General features: G+C 40.9%; 1 protein-coding gene and 1 long non-coding RNA gene across 4 annotated transcripts in view; one reads left to right on the top strand and one right to left on the bottom strand.

The window, feature by feature from the left end:
• The window catches only part of smarcal1 (SWI/SNF related, matrix associated, actin dependent regulator of chromatin, subfamily a-like 1), a 27,480-nt gene extending 5,756 nt beyond the window's left edge, over positions 1-21,724 (top strand). For 2 of the 3 annotated variants that reach the window (XM_051710625.1, XM_051710624.1), the window contains 12 exons: positions 1,557-1,740; positions 3,158-3,308; positions 5,055-5,216; positions 5,308-5,373; positions 7,601-7,741; positions 8,544-8,762; positions 9,253-9,323; positions 15,584-15,686; positions 15,868-16,050; positions 16,265-16,365; positions 18,123-18,219; positions 20,529-21,723. In XM_051710625.1, coding sequence (XP_051566585.1) covers positions 1,557-1,740; positions 3,158-3,308; positions 5,055-5,216; positions 5,308-5,373; positions 7,601-7,741; positions 8,544-8,762; positions 9,253-9,323; positions 15,584-15,686; positions 15,868-16,050; positions 16,265-16,365; positions 18,123-18,219; positions 20,529-20,636 — 1,586 coding nt within the window. In that variant the 3' untranslated portion in view covers positions 20,637-21,723. Of the gene's footprint in view, positions 1-1,556; positions 1,741-3,157; positions 3,309-5,054; positions 5,217-5,307; positions 5,374-7,600; positions 7,742-8,543; positions 8,763-9,252; positions 9,324-15,583; positions 15,687-15,867; positions 16,051-16,264; positions 16,366-18,122; positions 18,220-20,528 lie in introns of all 3 variants that reach the window. The other variant, XM_051710623.1, reaches the window with a different exon arrangement.
• On the bottom strand, positions 20,948-24,486 carry LOC127448293 (uncharacterized). The gene is made up of 3 exons (XR_007898501.1): positions 24,296-24,486; positions 22,165-22,278; positions 20,948-21,075 (listed from the first exon to the last, which is right to left on the bottom strand). It is a non-coding gene; the product is annotated as an uncharacterized LOC127448293 (long non-coding RNA).
• Between the last annotated feature and the right edge of the window lie 4 nt (positions 24,487-24,490).

Here is a 24,490-nt window from a genome sequence, read left to right as displayed (position 1 = left end):
GCCTGCACCCCTGAGTCTTCTCTTTACTGTTGTACATGAAACTGGTGTTGAGCGGGTAGAATTAAATGAAGCTGTCAGCTGAGGACATGTGAGGTGTCTATTTCTCAAACTAGAGACTCTGATGTACTTATCCTCTTGTTTAGTTGTACATCTGGTCTTCCACATCTCTTTCTGTCCTTGTTAGAGTCAGTTGTCCTTTGTCTTTGAAGACTGTAGTGTACACCTTTGTATGAAGTCTTCAGTTTTTGGGCAATTTCAAGCATTGTATAGCCTTCATTCCTCAAAACAATGATTGATTGATGAGTTTCTAGAGAAAGCTGTTTCTTTTTTGCCATTTTTGACCTAATATTGACCTTAAGACATGCCAGTCTATTGCATACTGTGGCAACTCAAAAACAAACACAAAGACAATGTTAAGCTTCATTTAATGAACCAAATATCTTTCAGCTGTGTTTGATATAATGGCAAGTGATTTTCTAGTATCAAACTAGCAATTTAGCCTGATTACTCCAGGATAAGGTGTGGGAGTGATGGCTGCTGGAAATGGGGCCTGTCTAGATTTGTGTGTGTGTGGTGTATATATAGATATACACCGATCAGCCACAGCATTAAAACCACTGACAAGTGACGTGTTTAACATATTTATCTCATTACAATGGCACCTGTCAAGGGGTGGGATATATTAGGCAGTAAGTGAACAGTCAGTTCTTGAATTTCATGTGTTGGAAGCAGGAAAATTGGGCAAGAGTAAGGATCTGAGCGACTTTGACAAGGGCCAAATTGTGATGGTTTAGACGACTGGGTCAGAGCATCTCCAAAACGGCAGGCCTTGTGGGGTGTTCCCGGTATGCAGTGGTTAGTACCTGCCAAAAGTGGTCCAAGGAAGGACAACTGGTGAACCGGTGACAGGGTCATGGGTGCCCAAGGCTCACTGATGCATGTGGGGAGCGAAGGCTAGCCCGTCTGGTCCAATCCCATAGAAGAGCTACTGTAGCACAAATATCTGAAGATATTTCTTTTTTTTATTTTTTTATTTTTTTATTTCCCAACATAAAACCAATGTCACCTAACAATAATTGATTTTGAGTTCCAGGGTTTTAAAATAAAATATCAAACAGAATGAAATTTCAATGCAACATTTGTAATTCAGTAATATGAGATAATTGGTCAGGAGTCTGTCAAACCAAACTTTTACTTGGATCTCTGTACTAAACTTATTTGCCACTATATTTCTCAAAATCGGTAGTGAGTGAGTTCTGAACATTTACCAGCTTGTAGCTAATCACAGACACTTTTAGTTGCATGGTTTTAGATTGACCTTGGGAATTAAGAATCAAAATTAAAATCATTCAAATGAAGATCGCAATGCATCAGAAAAGACTATTAGGCAGAATGTTAGCCTTCACTTTCATTGCATATTTTTCCTATACAATGAAAGTGAATGGTGACTGAGACTGTCAGTCCCTTACATTATGCATAAAATCCAGTTCCAGTGCAGTGTGTGTACAGTGGTGAGCATTCAGTGCATTTATGTGATCATGTTCTCTTGTGATCAGTGTTTGGTCTGAGTGAGCTGCCTGGGGTGGAGATTGAACCTCTTCCACAAGCTGTGCTGCAGTCCTTCGCCACCCAGTTCGAGAAGAGCGAGTCTAAACCTGCGGTTCCTCCTGAAGCTGATCTCTCCAGCATAGATCCACAGCTCACCCGCAGCCTTATGCTCTTCCAGAGAGACGGAGTCAAGTAGGTCTTCATTACAGCAGGTTATTACTGTATGTGTTCAGGTGTTCTAACAATGAAAAACATCCCATAGTATGTTTGTCTGAAGGTCTGCAGACTCCACAACTTCTACTCATGATTGTCAAATCTGAACAGGAGAGCTTCTTCTATCACAGTTCACTGATTCTTGAGTATTGGGACAAAGCAAGCTACAGAACTAAAAAAAAAAAAAAAAAAAAGTTTTGTACAATGGAATTATTTTGGATTAATCTGTTAAACATGTTCAGAAGTATGCACTTGCGTTTTGGTGCAGTTTTCTGCCGATTTCATAACCGTCACATTTTATATAATGTGCAATGCCTTATCAAATCCTTTTAGAAACATTGAAAAACCTAGCCTTCAAGGTTCAAATAAAAAAAGTGCACAATTTCAACTTTAAATACTTTCTGCGCCACTAGTGTCACCAAACAGGATTGCAAAAATAATGATTGTTTCAAACAGGTTGCCCAACCCCCCCACAAACCCCCCCCCCCTTTGGTTGTTCAGCAGTGACGATCAGGCGCTACTGAATCTCCAGTGGCGTCGGAAACTAAATTATATTTTACCAAGTTGTACGCTTGAAGTTTGAATTAAATATGATAAGATAAGAAGAGCTTGTACTGCGAAATAGCACCAAAACCAACACAACTGCAATCAAAAACAAACATGCATGAAAAGTACAGTCCGATTCACAAACAATTGACTCTTATGAACCAGTTCTTTCATTGAATCGTTTTAAATGACTCTTACGAACCATTTTCTATTTGTATTTTATTTTTTTTATTTATCGTTCCAAATGAGTCTTCTAATCTGTTCTTTCAATTAATCATTCCAAATGACTCTTATAAACCAGTCCTTTCAATTAAATATTCCAAATGATTCATATGAACCGGTTCTTTCAATTAATCATTCCAAATGATTATTATGAACCGGTTCTTTCAGTGAGTCATTCTAAATGACCCTTATGAACCGATTATTACAATGAATCATTTCAAATGACTCAAATATACCGGTTCTATCAATGAATCATTCCAAATGACTCTCATGAACCATTCTTTCAATGAATCATTTTAAATGGCTTACCCACTCAAGAATTTTCAGCTTAAATAAAAAATGTTCACTGAATGAACTCAATGAATTGATGAGAATGGTTTCTAAACTAACATCTGATTACTTTCAGTCATGCCCGACTCTATTTAAAGGTTTGTTTTTATGACAACGTACACAAAATAATATAAAACATATATATTAATATTTAACTGCCCCCAAGCCCCCACCCTCCACTGCAAAAGCAGAATTTAGTAGGAAATAATGCTGTGACTGTCTGGTCAACATTGATAAAATTACGGTCCTTTGCTTTAACAGTGCCTGGACTTTGCTAATCTTTGCTAATGTGTGTCAGTTTTGCAGTGTCCAGAGAGGGCCGGCTGCTTCTGGCTGATGACATGGGTCTGGGGAAGACTCTCCAAGCCATCTGTATAGCCGCATACTACAGGAGTGAGTGGCCTCTGCTTGTGGTCACCCCCTCCTCAGTGCGCTTCACATGGGCTGAGGTACACACCTAAAACATGACGCCAAAGATGGATGTTAAACATTTGTTCACTTCAACCACATTTGTAGGTGGTCGAAAACGCATGTGACCACGTTGGGCTCGTAGTGTTAAATGCTCATTCGTTCAAAGTCATTTGAACAGTAGCGAAGAACTGCCTACTCACCTGTCAATCAACTGCTGCGCTGAAACAAGAGCTTGAACTTTGTCAGTTTTGTGCGGCTTTAAAAGGAATATTTGAAAAAGCGCATACGTATACATGCACAGGAACTGCACAGAACTTCTTCAGTCTGGCTGATATCAACATGCAGTGACACAGATGAGAAGCACACACATGCACCTGTAGCTCAGTTAATGCAGGTACTCCACTAAAATAATGGAAAATTCTGCTCGAAATGCAAATATATGTCATCAGGAAATTGGAGACCCTCTTTTTGAAAGTGCTCAAAAGAGACATGTATTCCCCTGGAGTCGTGAGTTCAAATCCAGGGTGTGCTGAGTGACACCAGTCAGGTCTCCTAAGCAACCAAATTGGCCCGGTTGCTAGGGAGGGTAGAGTCACATGGGGTAACCTCCTCGTGGTCCCTATAATGTGGTTGTCGCTCTCGGTGGGGCATGTGGTGAGTTGTGCATGGATGCCGCGGAGAATAGCGTGAAGCCTCCACATGCGCTAGGTCTCCGCGGTAACGTGTTCAACAAGCCACGTGGTAAAATGCGTAGATTGACGGTCTCAGATGCGGAGGCAACTGAGATTCGACCTTTGCCACCCGGACTGACTCACTACGCCACCACGAGGACTTAGAGCGCATTGGGAATTGGGCATTCCAAATTGAGAGAAAAAAAAGAGACATGTAAAACAACCAGGTGTTAACAGTGATGTGTCTCACTTGTCCACTTGTCATCAGATCATCCAAAATGTGTTTTAATACCAGTTGTTAGGACATGTCACATCTAGATATTTCAGGCTTAAATTATGAATAAACTTTTGTGAGTTTGTGAGTCTTTTGTGAAACAATATTTCCCAAATATACCTGAATTAATGTGAATAATTTCAGTGCTAATGTAATGTTTTGATCTGAATTCTTGATTATTTTTTATGGAGTATTTGTGTAAACTTCAGGTGTGTGTGTGTGACCTTCTCACAGTGATTTCAGGCACACTGAAAATGTTTCATGAAGCTCTTGTGCATGTATGGTTTTCATCATTTTTGATCAGCTTTTTTGTCTTTTGCTAATTCATTTTAAATCATCCTGCGTTGCGACAAATGCATTTTTAAAAGTAAAACAATACTCAAGTATGAGGTAGAGGTCTTCTCGGGTCCTAAGATCTGTACCCGACCCGAATCACTTCTTACCTGAACCGGATGTGCATAATTTGTATTTATTTTTTTTTAAGAAAACCCCGACCCGAGACAGACCTGATAAAATTAGACCAGGGTCTGGGTTTTTTGCACAGCCTGCACGCACCAGTATCCAGGAGGGTTTGGTAATTTACACACAGAAGCACAGATTGACAGAGAACAGAGAAGAAGGGGGGTAATAACATTGTTATGCAATTATTTCATATGTATATGTTTTAAATAATAAAACATTGTTTAATGCCCAAAATGAATAATGGAAAGTTGGCATATTTTAAAAGAATCGTGTCTTCTCAGGTCCATTCGGTAAAATCACATTTATTTAAAATTCCCCAAGACCCAAGGCTACTAATATCAGAGTTTTGGCCACCATGAATTCTGTTTTTGCTGCAGGCTTTCCATCGTTGGCTGCCCTCCGTAAGGGCTGACAGTATTAATGTGGTCGTTAAAGGCAAAGACAGCCTGCACTCTGGTCTGATCAACATCATCAGCTACGATCTGCTCAGCAAGATGGACAAACAGCAGCCGTCCAAGTCGTTCAATGTGATTATTATGGTGAGTCGAGTGTGCGCTTCAAATTTCTGTTTGATCTTGATGCTGAACTGAACTCACCTCTTTTTTTTGTTTTGTGGGTTGGTTTGTACAGGACGAGTCTCACTTCCTGAAGAACATGAAAACGGCTCGCTGTCGGGCTGCTCTTCCTCTGCTGAAGGTTTGATGATATAGACTTATTTTCGGTGTTGTCCTTATTATTACATATTCGTGATGATTTTGAGGACTATTTCAAATTGCAATTACAACATTGCGGATGTATTGGCTTTTATCTGGCCACTGAGTTTCGGGAAGACTGTCATTAGAATAGTTTTGCAATTCTTCCTTGTCTTGTGACTTGTGAATATGAGAACGTTAAAACAGATGTGTTTACTAGCGTCTGATTTAAACTTGTAGAAGCAAAAGTGCTGTTGGAGTTGGTAAGCTTGATTAATTTTTTTTTTTTTTTTTTTTTTTTCCCTTTTTCTCCCAATTTGGAATGCCCAATTCCCAATGCGCTGTAAGTCCTCGTGGTCGCATAGTGATTCGCCTCAGTCCGGATGGCGGAGGACGAATCTCAGTTGCCTCCGCGTCTGAGACAGTCAACCCGCGTATCTTATCACGTGGCTTGTTGAGCGCGTTGCCACGGAGACATAGCGCGTGTGGAGGCTTCACGCCATCCACCGCGGCAACCACGCTCAATTCACCATGCACCCCACCGAGAACAAACCACATTATAGCGACCACAAGGACTGTGACTCTATGTGACTCTACCCTCCCTAGCAACCGGGCCAATTTGGTTGCTTAGGAGACCTGGCTGGAGTCACTCAGCGCGCCCTGGGATTCGAACTAGCGAGCTAGCGAACTCCAGGGGTGATAGCCAGCGTATTTTACCACTGAGCTACCCAGGCCCCATAGCTTGATTCATTTTTAAGAATCTGTTCAAACTCTGATTCTCTGATTCGTGGCATCATTCATGATTTTGGTCATTGACAAATAAGGTTGCCCGAGGTGATACAAAAGAGACACCTTTTAAAAATCGTAGAAATTGAATCTTTGTGACCAATTTGGTTTCACAAATGTTTGAAAAACATTTATAGCATTTTCTACAAAAAAGAAAAATGATTTAATTACTAGAAAAATGTCATGGGGTGTAACCATCAAGTAAAAGGTATGAAAATGCTTTCCATGCACATTAAATACATGTTTGTACACAACCTTATCATTAATTTAAATAAAGTTTCAATCACACAGTCATTATGATCTAAAGGGGTTTTCTTTTTCCTAATGATTTGGTCGACAAATTAATATTTAAAAAACTGTTGTTTCACTGATTAAAAAAAAATAATAATAAAAGTTTTTTTTTTTTCAACTTTTCTTTTTCCAAGATATTCATCTTTAATGAGACTTTAAGCCCTAGAAAAAGTTACTTGGAACTCAGTAATTGAAAACATGTATAGAATAGTTTTATTTAAAGGGATAGTTCAACCAGAAAATAAAGATTCTCATCATTACTGCCCCTCATGCCATCCCAGATGTATATGACTATCTTTCTTCAGCAGAACACAAACAAAGATGTTTAGATGAATATCTCAGCTCTGTAGGTCCATACAATGCAAGTGAATGGTGATCAGACATTTATAGCTCCAAAAATCATATAAAGGAAACATAAAAGTAATCCATAAGACTCCAGTGGTTAAATCCATATCTTCAGAAGCGATATAATAGGTGTGGGTGAGAAATATATCAGAATTTATGTCCTTTTTTTTTTTTTTTAACTCTATATCTCCATTTTCACTTTCACTTTTATATCTGAAAGTGAAAGTGGAGATTTAGTGTTAAAAAAGGCTTAAATATTGTTCTGTTTCTCACTCACACCTATTATACCGCTTCTGAAGATATGGATTTAAGCACTTGAGTCATATGGATTACTTTTATGTGATTTTTGGAGTTAAAAGGGTCTGATCACCTTTCACTTGCATTGTATGGATCTACAGAGCTGAGATATTCTTCTAAAAATCTTTGTTTGTGTTCTGCTGAAGAAAGAAAGTCATACACATCTGGAATGACATGAGGGTGAGTAATGATGAAGTAATTTTAATTATTGGGTGAACTATCCCTTTAAGTCATTGCTTTGTGTGAATGGCATTTTTAATGTACAAAAAATGAGTGTCCCATCATTGACCCACTAACCACTTATGGGCTGTGCAAATCCATAAACTGCACTGTTTACAAAAAGTTACCTCAATGTCTCATATTAGAAGAACCGTATATGACCGTATATGAACTGTTGAGTATAAACTGTATATGGACCGTGTTCAGATGACATCATGAGTCATGAGAGTTTTCTTGTTTTTCTTTGTTTCTGATGCTGCTAATTGAATGTTTATCACTTGCTTATGGAACAGACTGCTAAGCGAGTGATCCTGTTGTCTGGAACGCCAGCCATGTCCAGACCTGCAGAGCTCTACACACAGATTCAAGCTGTGAGACATTCACTGTTTCCACGCTTCCATGACTTCGGGATACGTTACTGCGATGCCAAGCAGGTACATCCATCCGCATATAGGTGTGAGTTTTAATCGGAAATCAATGCAAGTCTCATTCAGATTAGATCGTCACATTTGTCAGGATTTTTGGTTAAAGACACTTTCACGCCAGATGTTTTTGGTGCACCGAAACTAAGGAAATAGTGGCTTCAACGCCTTGTGATTGTCCAGCCAAATGTGGAAATTCATATTTTCATACTGCATGTTCTCTGAATTTGAGCCAAACCTGCCTATCACAGGACAGACTAAAGTCTAAGAGACACGGTTCTGGTCATAACTGAATTTTGATAAAAATGTGTAGATACTGCGTTTTGCCTTTTGTAGGGTAGTGTAGCAGTTTTGGACCCAAAAGTACAACGTGAAAAGAGACTTGGGGTTGGAATCAAACTCGGGTTCATATCAATGAATAAAACCAAGTACAGCGACTGAGTGTGTTTACATGCACACCAGTACACTGAAAAATCAGACAAAGCAAGAAGATCAGCTTTCCATATGAGAAGCATATTTAGCGCTTATAAAGCACCAAAAGCGAGATGAATATCATAAAATTCATTTCGGCGGACGCTGAAAATTTTTCAATGCAGACCCTGCAAAATCTGCATAATGGACAAAAATCTACCCATGTTGATCGTTTTATTCTTATGTCGTTTATGACCTTACTCCCATAAAGGAATGTCATTTAATGCGTTTGCATGACCACACACGTTGTCGGCTTATTATGCATAATCGGTGTAAGATGGTGCACGTAAACGCGCTCAGTGAAGGACAGTTACTCCATTAATGTCTCTGGATCTGGCTGTAGTTGCCGTGGGGGTGGGACTACTCCGGTTCCTCTAATCTGGGTGAACTGAAGGTTCTTCTGGAAGAATCTCTGATGCTGAGACGCCTCAAATCAGAGGTGCTCTCTCAGCTTCCCGCCAAACAGCGCAAGGTGGTTACCGTGACGATAGATGGCATCAACTCCCGCACTAAAGCTGCCCTCAGAGCCGCCGCTAAAGAGCTCGCCAAAGGATGCCACAACGTGAGTATGACATGCTGTAATTAAACATGTTTTTTATAGAAATTAATCATCCCAGAAAGTGAGAATTCTGTCATTATTTCCTCACCCTCATGTCATAAACTTGTATGCTGTTGCTTTGTCTGTGGAACACAAAAGGAGACATTTTGAAGAATCTTTACGCAGCTCTTTTCCACACAATGACAGTTCGTAGTGACCACGTCTTTTAAGCTCAAAAAACAACATAAAAGCATGCTTAAAAGTAGTCCGAACAACTCTATTCCAAGTCTTCTGAAGCCATCCATTGGCTTTGTGTAAGGAACAGATTGAAATTCAAGTCATTAATTACTTATCCACAGAAAAAATAACAGCATACAACAAAAAGGTCACTTGTCATTTTTGGGTGAACAATTCCTTATAGGTTTGCATTTAAAGGTAATGAAATGTTTGTGCTCTTTCTCAATGTATTTTACTGTACAAGACCCTGATGAGCTTTTTCTGTGTTTGCATGCAGAAGATGCAGGAAAAGCAAGCTCTGCTGGTCTTCTACAACCACACAGCGGAGGCCAAGATCAGAGCCATCATGTATGTGAGATGTTATATACAGAATCAAATGGCATACACCATCACAGAGGGTCACCAGTGTAATTTTCCCTTCGCCTAGCCCCGCCTTAAAAGCCTTTCTGAGCAATCCTGTCTTAGCAACTGTTGGCCCGCTGCCATTTTTCTGCCAAGCATTTGCCTTCTTACAATGAGATCCTACAGGAGTAATGTGTGTTTGAGTAGTTTCGAGCGGGATTTTAATTGAAATGATCCACAAATTTAAAAACGTTGTTGCTGCGTCACTTGTGATAGTGATACGAGGTACCTAGAGACGATACATGCAGTGTGTTTTCTTTATATATATATATATATATATATATATATATATATATATATATATATATATATATATATATATATTTAAATAAATATTGAGAAGAGTGTGCTATGGATTAATCTGTGTCATTCCTCATTCCCAAATGAGCATGTATAACATCAGCGAGGACACTTACATTTCCTCCAAGGTAAATTAAAGCTAACGACCTAACAGTAGTTAATTTACGTATTGATTCAGGTCTTAGTACAGGTGATGGTAACTAGAGTTCACAGCATCAAAATGAGTGTGTTATGAGACGTTATAAGCAGTTCTTTTCACTTACACTAATGTTATGAGGTTTGTAATTGCTATCAAGTGACGCTTTACTCTTTATGTGACTGTGATGATCGTTTGCCTCGATTCTGATTCACAGTGTAACACATCAATGGAAAGGAGGTGACGAGAATCAGCTTGGCAATATAAATAATATTTTAATAAGATACTTAAACCAAAAAGACAAACACAGGTAGGTGACGGACAGCTGTCCGTAACTCTCTCTCTGTCGCACTGCCGTCTCCAGTCGGCCTTTATCCCTCTCGGGCTAATCAGCCTGATTAGGAGCCGGGTGTGTAAAATCTCAGGCCGGGGACCCCCCGGCATGACGTACATCCCCCCCCCACCCTCTTTCCCTGGGAGGGGCGTGCCTTCCGCCCTGTCTGCCGGCAGGTCATCCCCGTGTACCTGGATCAGGGGAGGGGACAAGGGGAGGGAAACAAAAAAAAAAATGTGGCACCTACACGCCGTAACGGCGATCGTTCCAAAATAACAAAAACATTTAAAAAGAGAGGGAAAAGGCCAAAACAGAGCGGCAGCAGGAGAGAGAGAAAAAAAATTCACTTGCCGGTTCTCCGATACGCCATAGCCTGGTCCTCGGCCACTCCTCCACCCTCTGTTGGACGACAGCCGCGCCTCCCCAGGCGGATCAGAGGCAGTCCTCCAGCCCCTGGCGGACGGGACGCCCCGCCACGTTTTCAGTGGACAGAAGGGTCTCCCCCCCCGCCCCTGGCAGCGGTTCTCCCGCTCCAGGCGGTCAGCCATGAGCCCCTCCCCGCTCGCGATCGGCGGTCTCAGACCCCGCCGCGTTTCAGCGGCTGATAGGGATCTCCTCCGCCCCTGGCAGCGGCCCTGACTGCTCCAGGCGGTCGGCGGCCGTTCCTCCGCTTCCAGGCGGCCGGGCTCCTCCGTCCCCCGGATGGCCGCGGCTGCTCCATTGGGGTGGATGGTTGTGGCGTGGAATCACGACCCGGCCCCGCCCTCCGCCCTCCGCCCTGCCACACACAGTCTGCACAGTTTTCAATCAAATTACTGTGTAATTTAACAATTTCTTTTACAAGAAATGTCAGATAAATATGCATTACAATGCCACTCTGCATACCAGCCCATGTAAAAATATTATCCATTCCGTTTATGAGAATATTTAGCCAAAAACTGCGGCATTCACGGCTATCTCCGATTCATTCCTCTGGGGAAATCTGTAGAGCTTCTCAGAGCAAGCAACCGTAACCAAGGAGGACGAAGCTTAGCGAAGGGTTAATTGAGCTGAATTGCATACTGACAAGAAAAAGTGGCCCCTTTGTGTATTCAATTTAATGGATTGCATTAACATACATTGCTGTATAATAAAATATATTTGAAAAGATCGTTAGTTAAAGGAATAGTTCACCCCAAAATGAAAATTCTCTCATCATTCACTTACCCTGATGCCATCCCAGATGTATATGACTGTCTTTCTTCAGCAGAACACAAATGAAGATTTTTAGAAGATGGAGCTCTGTCGGGTCTTTATAATGGAAGTGAACAGGTGCCAGCATTTTGACTATCCAAAAGTCACATTTAGGCAGCATAAAATTAATCCACATGACTCCAGTCGATCAATGAATTTCTTCTGAAGCAAATCGATATGCTTGAGTAAAAAATTGTTAATTGTAAAGTTATTAACTTTTAAAAAGCGCTTCCTGCCAGCAGTTGACACATCACGTTGCTGTCGCGTGACATAAGCGCGTCGACGAGTTAATTCGAGAATTCGGAAGCGACACTTATTTACAACAGAAGAACGAACGTTACGCGAGAGTTTGCCCATTTCAAACTGCATCAGAGCCTTGGACGGAAGTGCCGATTTAAAGTTTAAAAACGTTTCAATTATCGACTTGTTTCTCACATAAACCTATCGATTCACTTCAGAAGACATTCATTGATCGACTGGAGTCGTGTGGATTACTTTTATGCTACCTAAATGACTTTTGGACCGTCAAAGTGCTGGCACCCGTTCACTTGCATCATAAGGACCCAACAGAGGTCCATCTTCTAAAAATCTTCATGTGTTCTGCTGAAGAAAGACAGTCATATACATCTGGGATGGCATCAGGGTAAGTGAATAATGAGAGAATTTTCATTTTTAGGTGAACTATTCCTTTAAATGTTGAAATGATGCCATGAACATTAATTTGTATGTTTTCATATATATTCAGATGTTTCTTTAACTTCTCTCACAAGTGTATTTAATTTGTCTACTAACGATGTCCAACTGAAAAATTCCCTTCACATTGTCATTTCCAGCACATCTCAAGTTCTGTATTGTGTTTAATAGATTTGGAAATGACGCTGATGGAAATGACACTTTTTTTTTTTGTTTTTTTTATTTTTTTTGTTTTTTTGCCCGAATAACACTTTTTATTGATTTGTACAATTGACACAGAAAAGCAAAACACATATTCACAGAATCAACATTTAACCCCCATTATTCCCTTTCCCCCTCCCAATCCCCAACCCCACCCTGACCCTCAATAAATATCCCTGTGGTCACAATTTGAGGATACACGCAGGGAGAGAAAAAAAAAAGAAAAATCTATTAAAAATTATAATAATCACACACATTTAAAACTCTCTCCACTGTCCCTCCCCGAGAGCCCTCCAAAAAGGCCAAATTGCTGTCCCATTTTTTATTAAATGAGTCTAAGTTGCCCTGCCATCTACATGACATTTCCTTGAATGCCGCTACCCTGCCCATCTCTTTGCACCACTCTTGAAATGAGGGCGCTCCAGCCGACTTCCATCCCCTAAGAATGATCAGTCTGCCTATCATAACACTGGCTAGGACCCAATTTTGTATGCATTTATCCCCTATGTTAATGAGCGCCCCATCACCTAAAATACAGAGTCTGGGGCAAAATGAAATTTGAGTGCCCAATATATCACACATAAAACTCTGAACCTTCAACCAAAATTCTTGTATCTTAACACACCACCAAAAACCCCATCTTCTGATTGGCATCGCCAGCAGGTGGGTGTGTCTTTAAGACCAAGCCTATACAATCTAGAGGGGGTCCAATAGAATCGATGTAAAATCTTAAATTGCATCAGGCGCACACATGCATCTCTAGATGCAAACTTGATGTTTTTTAGAATCCTAGCCCACACTCCCTTCTCCAATATCAAGTTTGGATCTTTCTCCTATAATCTCTTGAGAGAAGTTGAAGCTCCGACCCCCAGACTATGAATTAGCAGGGAGTAATACACTGATGCCCACATATACACACATAATACAATGATCTTTTCCAAAAGCAGCAATCACCACTTCTAGAGTTTCTGCCACTATAGAGGGGTGTATGCTACTCCCAAAAACAATACAGAGCAGGTGGCGCAGCTGTAAATACCTGAAGAATCGAGACCTGGGAATCTCAAAATGTTGAACCATATTTTCAAAGGATCTCAACACTCCACTCTCATACAAGTCACCGAGCATATTAACCTCCCTCACAATCCACTCTGACCAACAGATAGGGGATTTGTATTAATACATAACTTTGGGTTCAGCCATATGCTCGAGGCAACATTTAAATGTCCGAATTAAACCCACTGGACACTTTTGTCCATATCGAGTGCAAATGCGAGATAACGGGGTGTAACTTAACTTCACCGGTTAGTTTAATAGAGAGGCTTTGCATTGGCAAAATAGGGGCAAGAACTTCCTGTTCAATACAAAACCAGGGAGGGGCTCTCTCAGGTGGAAGCAACCAATGAGCCAAATGTCTGAGACCAAATGCATAATAATAAAACAAAATCTTGGGCAGGCCTAGCCCACCTTTGTCAGTCGGTCTATGTAACTTATTGAAATCTGGGACAATCTAAACAATTAATGAACATGCACCTGTGGAACGATCGTTAAGACACAGCTTACAGACGGTAGGCAATTTACGTCACGGTTATAAAAACTTAGGACACTAAAGAGACCTTTCTACTGACTCTGAAAAACACCAAAAGAGAGATGCCCAGGGTCCCTGCTCATCTGCGTGAACGTGCCTTAGGCATGATGCATGGAGGCATGAGGACTGCAGATGTGGCCAGGGCAATAAATTGCAATGTCCGTACTGTGAGATGCCTAAGACAGCGCTACAGGGAGACAGAAAGGACAGCTGATCGTCCTTGCAGTGGCAGACCACGTGTAACAACACCTGCACAGGATCAGTACATCCGAATGTCACACCTGCGGGACAGGTACAGGATGGCAACAACAACTGCCCGAGTTACACCAGGAACCCACAATCCCTCCATCAGTGCTCAGACTGTCCGCAATAGGGTGAGAGAGGCTGGACTCAATGTCGCCTATGGACACAAACCCACCTTCGCTGGACCAGACAGGACTGGCAAAAAGTGCTCTTCACTGACGAGTCGCGGTTTTATCTCACCAGGGGTGATGGTCGGACTCGCGTTTATCGTTGAAGGAATAAGCGGTACACCGAGGCCTGTACTCTGGAGCGGGATCGATTTGGAGGTGGAGGGTCCATCATGGTCTGGGGCGGTGTGTCACAGCATCATCGGACTGAGCTTGTTGTCATTGCAGGCAATCTCAACGTTGTGCGTTACAGGGAAGACATCCTCCTCCCTCATGTGATACCCTTCCTGCAGGCTCATCCTGACATGACCCTCCAGCATGACAATGCTACCAGCCATACTGCTCGTTCTGTGCGTGATTTCCAGCAAGACAGGAATATCAGTGTTCTGCCATGGCCAGCGAAGAGCCCGTATCCCAATCCCGTTGAGCAGGTCTGGGACCTGTTGGATCGGAGGGTGAGGGCTAGGGCCATTCCCCCCAGAAATGTCCAGGAACTTGCAAGTGCCTTGGTGGAAGAGTGAGGTAACATCTCACAGCAAGAACTGGCAAATCTGGTGCAGTCCATGAGGAGGAGATGCACTGCAGTACTTAATGCAGCTGGTGGCCACACCAGATACTGACTGTTTGATTTGGACCCCCCCTTTGTTCAGGGACACATTATTCCATTTTTGTTAGTCACATGTCTGTGAGACTTGTTCAGTTTATGTCTTAGTTGTTGAATATTTTTATGTTCATACAACTATTTACACGTTAAGTTTGCTGAAAATAAAAGCAGTTGAAAGTGAGAGAACGTTTCTTTTTTTGCTGAGTTTATATTCTGCTCACAAGTGATATTTCCCTTGATTTTTCTTTGTTTCATATTTCATCTCAAGCATGCTCTTCCACTTGTTTAACAAGTACACTAACTTTTGAAAAGTTTATTAGGGGCAAATTTGTTTGGTGTTACTCTTTCACTCTGTTTAGATGATCATAGTTTTAAACATGTAATAATTTGTATTTTTATAATGGATTGGCATAGGTTAATATTGAAAGTCTGGGTCTGAGGCTAAAACAGTCAAATCTATACATAAAAGACATTTGAGAAGTACCAAAAATAAATGATGAAGGACGGAAATCTGTCAGTTTTAATAAAAATCCCTGGGACAAGAAATTGTCAGATATTGATAAATCATCCGCATGTATTTCAATGTGCATGAAATTAATAATCTGCTTAATTGTGCTGAAAATAATGTTCATCATGTAAAAATTTCATCACGTTTCTAATTCATTAAGCAAGATGTAATCTCAAATTTTTTGTTCGACCACGTCTCTCAGGGAGTACATCTCAGACATGTTGGAGTGTGGCCGAGAGAAGTTTCTGGTTTTTGCACATCACAAACTGGTGTTGGACAGTGTGACCAAAGAACTTGCTGAGAAGGTGTGTCAAATTTGTTTAGTCTATAGAAGTCCTGTGTGTGTGTACATAGTTCTAAAGAAATGATCCAAAAATGTGGTAAAACGTTGTTGTTGGTGCACTTGTATCATCTTCATAATAAATCAGATCTAGAATTATTTGAGCACTTTGAGTACCGAGTTGACACATTGTTTTTTGTGTGCAGGGCATCAGTTATATTCGTATCGATGGCTCAACGGCGTCTGCAGAGCGACAGCAGCTGTGTGAGAGATTCCAGTTGTCACAGAAGAGCTGTGTGGCCGTTCTCTCCATCACAGCCGCTAACATGGGGCTCACGTTGCACTCTGCCGACCTCGTGGTGTTCGCAGAACTTTTCTGGAACCCTGGAGTGAGAAATTAAAATATACTCTCCTAGATATCCCGAACAGTGAAGCCATTAAAGCTGGTGCACACGCTGAAAGGAATAGTTCATCCAGAAATGAAAATTGTCAATATTTAGTCGCCCTCATGTCGTTCCAAAGCTGTATGCTTTATCCAGAAAGCCAGCTAAAAACATATGTAATTGAGATAGATCGCTAATGAAAGGTGTTTCTTTCATACAGGTCTTGATTCAGGCAGAGGACAGAGTGCACCGGATTGGACAGACCAGTAACGTCAACATTCATTACCTGGTTGCCAAAGGCACTGCGGATGATTACTTGTGGTGAGTGGAATTAACAGAATTAGGTATTTTCCATAACATTTTTCACCAAGCGGTATGTTCCAATTGGTAAAGGTGGGAAAAGTTGTGTATTTAAACCAGACGCCACTACGGAGGGTGACAAGTTGGACAACGAGTGTTTGGAGCACATGGTCAGGGTTATTTGTTAGCGCTGCTTGAGCACAATATACTCCGGCCTCCACTGTTGAAGGAGGGGAGTAGGTACTGCTTTTAGGACCAACAACACGTCTAGTTTTTAGACTGTTCTTTCTGTTTTAGACTGGAAATTTCAAAAGTGTGGGAGATAAATTTGCATTTGAATGTAAAAAGTAACCCAGAATTTAATAGGTTTTATCTTATAATAAGTCTTATATATACACTATATTGCCAAAAGTATTCGCTCACCCATCCAAATAATTGAATTCAGGTGTTCCAATCACTTCCATGGCCACAGGTGTATAAAATGAAGCACCTAGGCATGCAGACTGCTTCTACAAACATTTGTGAAAGAATGGGCCGCTCTCAGGAGCTCAGTGAGTTCCAGCGTGGTACTGTGATAGGATGCCACCTGTGCAACAAGTCCAGTCGTGAAATTTCCTCGCTACTAAATATTCCACAGTCAACTGTCAGTGGTATTATAACAAAGTGGAAGCGATTGGGAATGACAGCAACTCAGCCACGAAGTGGTAGGCCACGTAAAATGACAGAGCGGGGTCAGCGGATGCTGAGGCGCACAGTGCGCAGAGGTCGCCAACTTTCTGCAGAGTCAATCGCTCCAGACCTCCAAAGTTCATGTGGCCTTCAGATTAGCTCAAGAACAGTGCGTAGAGAGCTTCATGGAATGGGTTTCCATGGCCGAGCAGCTGCATCCAAGCCATACATCACCAAGTGCAATGCAAAGCGTCGGATGCAGTGGTGTAAAGCACGCCACCACTGGACTCTAGAGCAGTGGAGACGCGTTCTCTGGAGTGACGAATCACACTTCTCCATCTGGCAATCTGATGGACGAGTCTGGGTTTGGCGGTTGCCAGGAGAACGGTACTTGTCTGACTGCATTGTGCCAACTGTGAAATTTGGTGGAGGGGGGATTATGGTGTGGGGTTGTTTTTCAGGAGCTGGGCTTGGCCCCTTAGTTCCAGTGAAAGGAACTCTGAATGCTTCAGTATACCAAGAGATTTTGGACAATTCCACGCTCCCAACTTTGTGGGAACAGTTTGGGGATGGCCCCTTCCTGTTCCAACATGACAGCGCACCAGTGCACAAAGCAAGGTCCATAAAGACATGGATGAGCGAGTTTGGTGTGGAAGAACTTGACTGGCCTGCACAGAGTCCTGACCTCAACCCGATAGAGCACCTTTGGGATGAATTAGAGTGAAGACTGCGAGCCAGACCTTCTCGTCCAACATCAGTGTCTGACCTCACAAATGCGCTTCTGGAAGAATGGTCAAAAATTCCCATAAACACACTCCTAAACCTTGTGGAAAGCCTTCCCAGAAGAGTTGAAGCTGTTATAGCTGCAAAGGGTGGGCCGACGTCATATTAAACCCTATGGATTAAGAATGGGATGTCACTTAAGTTCATATGCGTCTAAAGGCAGGTGAGCGAATACTTTTGGCAATATAGTGTATATATATATATATATATATATATATATATATATATATATATATATATATATATATATATATATACAGTACTGGTATTTATTATTTTATTATTGTTATTATTCAATTTTCTTATTATTTGCTGCTTTTTCCCAGGCCCATGATCCAGGAGAAAATGAATGTCCTGGAGCAGGTTGGGTTGTCTGAAGCAAATATTTCAGACAAGGCTGAGTCGGCCAGCTTCCACAGCAAGGTTGGTATAAGCCGACCGTCTGTCGTCAGAGTTTGACATCTGCACTTCTTTAAAATCAGTCCAATTCAACCATAGATAAAATCGTTAACTAGGGATGGGAATTGCAAGAAATGTAATGATTCAGATTATGGCTGGGCGATAGGACGATGTTATCGGATATCGCCGATATTATACAAAGATCCCGATGCCGATTGCGACACTCAAAAACAGACGGTGATTGACAATATTGGGAAATGGCAAAACCATGGAGCCAAATATATTAAACTGTGGCCATGGTGTGAAACTTTGTTTTAAAGAAACAGACAAAAGTGATAAAATCATAAAGTAATACGAGACACGTTCACTTTGAACCTAAATGTAACGGGGTTCAAGGATGGGCAAGGAGGAGGTGGGAACTGGCAGAACAGTCAACATAACTTTGATGACATAATTCAACTTAAACAAATATAAACGCACAGACACCCACACAGCGTCCACGTGCGTCTCTCCTGAACTGGCGCCCCCGGCTCGTCTTTATACCCCTCCCAGCTAATTAGGAGAATTCAGCGCCAGGCATGCATCCTCAAGGCCCGGCCACGCCCTCCTCCTCGTCACACTTCTCCACCTCCCGATTCAGGCCGGGGAAACCTCCAGCTTGACGTACTCCCCTCCATTCCTGGAGGGGAGGGGTTGCACTTCCAGCCGTCCTTCTGCCGGCAGGTCTTCTCCTCCTCTCTGGAGCCCTGGGAGAGATGAGGGGAGAGGGAAACAGCGAGGGGGAGAGACAGAGAGAGGGGAGAGAGAGAGAGAAACTCGTACACGTCGTCGCCTGGTCCTCAGCCACTCCTCCGCCCCCTGGCAGATCTGTATCTGTTGCAATGGCAAAATTATCTGTATTCTGATCTAAACGGATGTGGGTGTGGTTTAAGCCGGAAGTACATAAAAACTAAATGAAAAACTAATTTTTAAATGTAACTATTCTATAAATAGTTTCCATATAGCAAATATGCCTTGTATAATTCATAACATTATTTTTATTATTATTCATTTTAACTGTTATTTTATTTTTTGCACGAAGAACAGTGCGTCACCCATTCGCTGTGAAGCACACACAGACCATGTAGGCTATTAATTTAATTTAACTGCAGCCTTTTGCGGTTTAGTAATCACATATGACTATATCACGATTTTGATGGTATTGTGATTAATTGTGAAGCCCTGAAGGATCGTGAAATTAGTCTAATGAAGCGCTCTTTAGGAAATTAAGTGGTCAAATAAAAAAAGTGCATTAACATCATCGCGATATTCACGATATTGCTTCATTTTAAATCACCAGCTAAATCATTGCGATGATATCCCAGCCCTATACAGCCATACTTAACAGTCCGTACTTGTTGCAGGTGACTTGCGTTCACTTTTATTTAGAAAGAAATAACTGCTCGTCTGCTTGAGGAGCGAAAAAGACATAGATGCATGTTCTCGTGTATCTCGCTCGGACTACACTGGCAGTCGCACTGTTTTGTGCTGTAAAAAGAGCCGGTTCATAAGAATCATTCATTCGGGAGTCAGACCACACTGGTCATGCTGAAGATTTCGTGTAGAAGTTTCAAGAGAACCAACTCATGAGTCATTCGTTTGGGAATCGGACTACACTTGTTGCAGTGTGTTTTGAGCTGCTGATTCAGTGCCGCTGATAAATGCACATACGAGAACCATTAACGTAACCGAAAGTCATGGAAATCATTTGGTTCCAGTGTAAAAAAAAAATGAGAAAAATTGAACCAGTTCTGAAAAAAATATCAGTTCCCAACCCTTCCCAGAAGCAGGTTGATATTGTCCTCTGACAACTGTTTCTCCAAACATTCTTTACTCGAACATAAACTTGTTTGGCTTACCTGTCAAACTGTTCATACAAAGGGACAAATGCACTTCTCTTTCCCATTTCGTGCATCTTATCACGTGGCTTGTTGAGCGCGTTGCCACGGAGACATGGCGTGTGTGGAGGCTTCACGCCATCCACCGCGGCATCCACGCTCAACTCACCACATGCCCCACCGAGAACGAACCACATTATGGCGACCACGAGGATGTTACCCCATGTGACTCTACCCTCCCTAGCAACCGGGCCAATTTGGTTGCTTAGGAGACCTGGCTGGAGTCACTCAGCACGCCCTGGGGTTCGAACTAGCGAACTCCAGGGGTGGTAGCCAGCGTCTTTCACCACTGAGCTACCCAGGCTTCACGTTTCGATTTTTTTTTTTTTTTATTTAATTTTCATATAGCCCCCTGTTGGAAATTATAGAAATAAGTCTTGTCTTCATGTTTATCAGGACCCTAAACAGCAGACAATCACCGAAATGTTCCAGAGGTCCTTCAGTGAGGAGGACATGAATGAAGCAGATCTTCTGGAGGCTGTGAGTGAATGGACAGGTGACTGAGTGACTTATCCTGTCACTAACTAGATAAAAACATATAATGGCTTTCTTTAGCAGCTTCATGATGATCAGGATGAACATTAAAAAAAGAGGTTTATTCCATTTTAAGTTGTATTTCTTTTTTATTTTTTATTTTTTATTTTTTTTGCTAATCACTGAATGAACATTACATGGATTTACCTAGTGCATCACATATTTGTATGTAACAAAATGTAAAGTAATAAAACTGTTCTTGTATTTGTGATAAATTCATCTGAATTTGTCTGAATCATTTAATCATCAAATATCAGCCTATTCATAAAGCAATTGTTTACCCAAAAATAAAAATTGTCTTTACACCATGGGACCACGCAGCCATCTGCAGTCTCCTAGAGATGAACGTAGTTTGGTGTGAAAAGTGCAAATCAATCCCAGAACAACAGCAAAGGACCTTGTGAAGATGCTGGAGGAAACAGGTAGACAAGTATCTATATCCACAGTAAAACGAGTCCTATATTGACATAACCTAAAAGGCTGCTCAGCAAAGAAGAAGCCACTGCTCCACCATGTCAGCCCTGATCTCAATCTGATAGATAATTTGTGGGCAGAACTGAAAAAGCGTGCGAGCAAGGAGGCCTACAAACCTGACTCAATTACACCAGTTCTGTCTAGAGGAATGGGACAAAATTCCAGGAACTTATTGTGAGACGCTTGTGGAAGGCTCCCCAAAACATTTGACCCAAGTTATACAATTTAAAGGCAATACTACCAAATACTAACAAAGTGTATGTAAACTTCTGACCCACTGGGAATGTGATGAAAGAAATAAAAGCTGAAATAAATCATTCTCTCTACTATTATTCTGACATTTCACATTCTTAAAATAAAGTAGTGATCCTAACTGACCTAAGACAGGGAATGTTTTCTACGATTAAATGTCAGGAATTGTGTAAAACTGAGTTTAAATGTATTTGGCTAAGGTGTATGTAAACTTCTGACTTCAACTGTATATGGTGCTTTTAGAAGCTTCAGTACATTTTTAAAGATTTCTCTTTGTGTTCCACCGAAGAAATAAAGTCACAAGTTTGGAACGACATGAGGGTGAGTGAATGATGACAGAATAAAGCACTGAAACACAAGATGCCGTGAGTTGCAATGATTTTACCACGGATAAGAGGCGTTCTTTGTGCCTAAAACCCCCATAACCGTGGCAAAATCACTGTAACTCATGGATTCAAGTGGCTTATTGGGGTTATTAAACAGAGGCAAGAGCAATGTGATGAAAGACATCAAATAATAAGCAATATAATGTATTATTAAAAGAATATTCCAGGTTCGATACAAGTTAAGCTCAATAAACAGCATTTGTTGCATGTATTGATTACCTCAAAAATGATACTCATCGCTAAAAAGCAAAAAACGAGGTTACAGTGAGACACTTACAATGGAAGTCAATGGGGTCAGTTCTTGAACATTAAAATACTCTGTTTCAAAAGTATAACCACAAGACATAAGTGTGTTAACATGATTTTAGTGTGATAAAATCATTAACCTTTTCTGTGTAAAATTATAGCCAGTTGTTTAAAATCTTTGAACACCCGACTTCACCTTTTCCCATCCTTTTCATCGACGGATGATCTCAGATTTCATGTACTTGTTTGATCTTCTGAAATACAGAGCATAAAAAAGTTTACAGTAAAATAAATGATGGTTATTTACAGTATTTAAAGTCTTATAAAGATACTGACCATGTATGTTTAATGTTTTGATTTTAGTCAAATTCATATAAAGTTTTTTAGTAACTAACTAAAAGTAGCAACGCTACTAAACTTAGTGTGTTTTTAACTATCATGACAGATATTGAGCTGTTTTCAAAGCACTGTAACATTTTGCTCAATGAGTAGCAGATGTAGCAAGTTAAACTACATTGTAGCAAACAAACAAAACTATGTAGCAAAAAAAAAAAACTCAGTTAAGTTAACCTTGGGAACACTTTATAATAAGATTGTATTTAATAACACAATAGTTAACATGAACTAACAATGAACAGTTCTTGTATAGTATTTATTAATCTTGGTAAATGTGTAGAATTTTTTACAGTAAAAGTTGTGTATATTAACATTAGTTAATGCATTATGAACTAGCATGAACAATACTACATTTGTAAATTAACATTAACCATGATTAATAAATTCTGTAAAAATCTTGGGTCATTGTTAATGATACCTAATGCATTTACTGATATTAATAGAGCCTTATTTTTAAATGTTACTTCTTTTTGTTAGTAGCTTGTAGTGTAGCTTACTAACTTTGCAAATGTTGACTGTAGTTGATTATATTATGAGGAGCTTGTAATTCGGCAAACTACAGTTTCAAAGCATCTTCCCCAACACTGATGCATCTTTCTGCAATATTATTTTTACAAAGCGTGACTGAATCTTTGCACTAGACCTCAGTGCCTTTTACTGTTTCTTGGTCTATATGTACTTGACTCGTATATTAATATAATGTCATCAAGTGGAATTCAGACCTGTGTCATGCTGACTGGAGGAGGGTGTCTCTTATGTTTCTGTCTGATGTGAGACAGCCATGAGCTGTTCAGGAGATGCTTTGTATCTCTCTGTCATCTCAGGGTTAATTTCATCAGCAGCTGCTTATACACAATAAGGATAAGTAGGGGGTCTGGGTAGCTCAGTGAGTAAAGACGCTGACTACCGCCCTTGGAGTCACGTGTAAGAATCCAGGGCGTGCTGAGTGACTCCAGCCAGGTCTCCTAAGCAACCAAATTGGCCCTGTTGCTAGGGAGGGTAGAGTCACATGGAGTAACCTCCTCGTGGTCGCTATAATGTGGTTCTTGCTCTCGGTGGGGCGTGTGGTGAGTTGTGCGTGGATCGCAGAGAATAGCGTGAAGCCTCCACACGCACTAGGTCTCCACGGTAACGCTCACAAAAGACACGTTATAAGATGTGCGGATTGACGGTCTCAGACATGGAGGCAACTGAGATTCGTCCTCCACCACCCGGATTGAGGCGAGTCACTACGCCACCACGAGAGACTAGACTTAGAGTGCACAAAAGTGGGCTTTTGTGTTTACATGTGACTTTTCCCAAAGGTCTAGCCTCAAGTTAATGGGCTTTTTGCTATGGACTTAAAGGAATATTCTTAGTTCGATACAAGTTCAGCTCAGTCGACAGCATTTGGACATGATGTTGATTTAATTTTGACTCATCCCTCCTTTTCTTTAAAAAAAGTAAATATCTGGGTTCCAATGAGGAAGTTACAATGGAAGTCAATGGGGGCCAATCGGTAAACGTTAAAATATTCACTGATTCAAACGTATAGACACAAGACATAAACAATGTGTGTTAACATGATTTTAGTGTGATAAAATCACTTACTAACCGCATCTGTGTAACGTTATGTGCAATTTTACAACTTGCTGTCATGACGATGTCACGGCATAAGCACTAAAATAACTGTAAAAATGTACCGTAACAATGTCACAACTCAAATAATACACAAGTTTTAACAGAAGAATGAATGCAAGTGCTTTTATAAAATTATAAGCTTCACATTTCTGCTTTTAAACCCTCTAAAAATTGGCCCCGTTGACTTCCATTGTAAGTGCCTCACTGTAACCTCCATTTTTGCTTTTTTCAAAGAAAATAAAGTAAAATATGAACCTGTAGTGCTCGGTTCTGTCTGGTTCCTCTGGTCATCAAATGATGGTGATCTCGAAGCTTGTAGATTTTTTTTAACTCTGCAAAACTCTCCTCCACCTCTGCAGATCGGAGAACATCACATTTTAAATATTAAACAAGACATTTACTTTTTAAACATGACTAAATTTGCATTAATTAGGGTGGAAATAAGATTAA

Source organism: Myxocyprinus asiaticus, chromosome 11, assembly GCF_019703515.2.
Source record: "Myxocyprinus asiaticus isolate MX2 ecotype Aquarium Trade chromosome 11, UBuf_Myxa_2, whole genome shotgun sequence".
Lineage (NCBI taxonomy): Eukaryota > Metazoa > Chordata > Actinopteri > Cypriniformes > Catostomidae > Myxocyprinus > Myxocyprinus asiaticus.
Note: the sequence above shows the minus strand (reverse complement) of the source record. Positions and strands in the feature narration are given on the sequence as shown.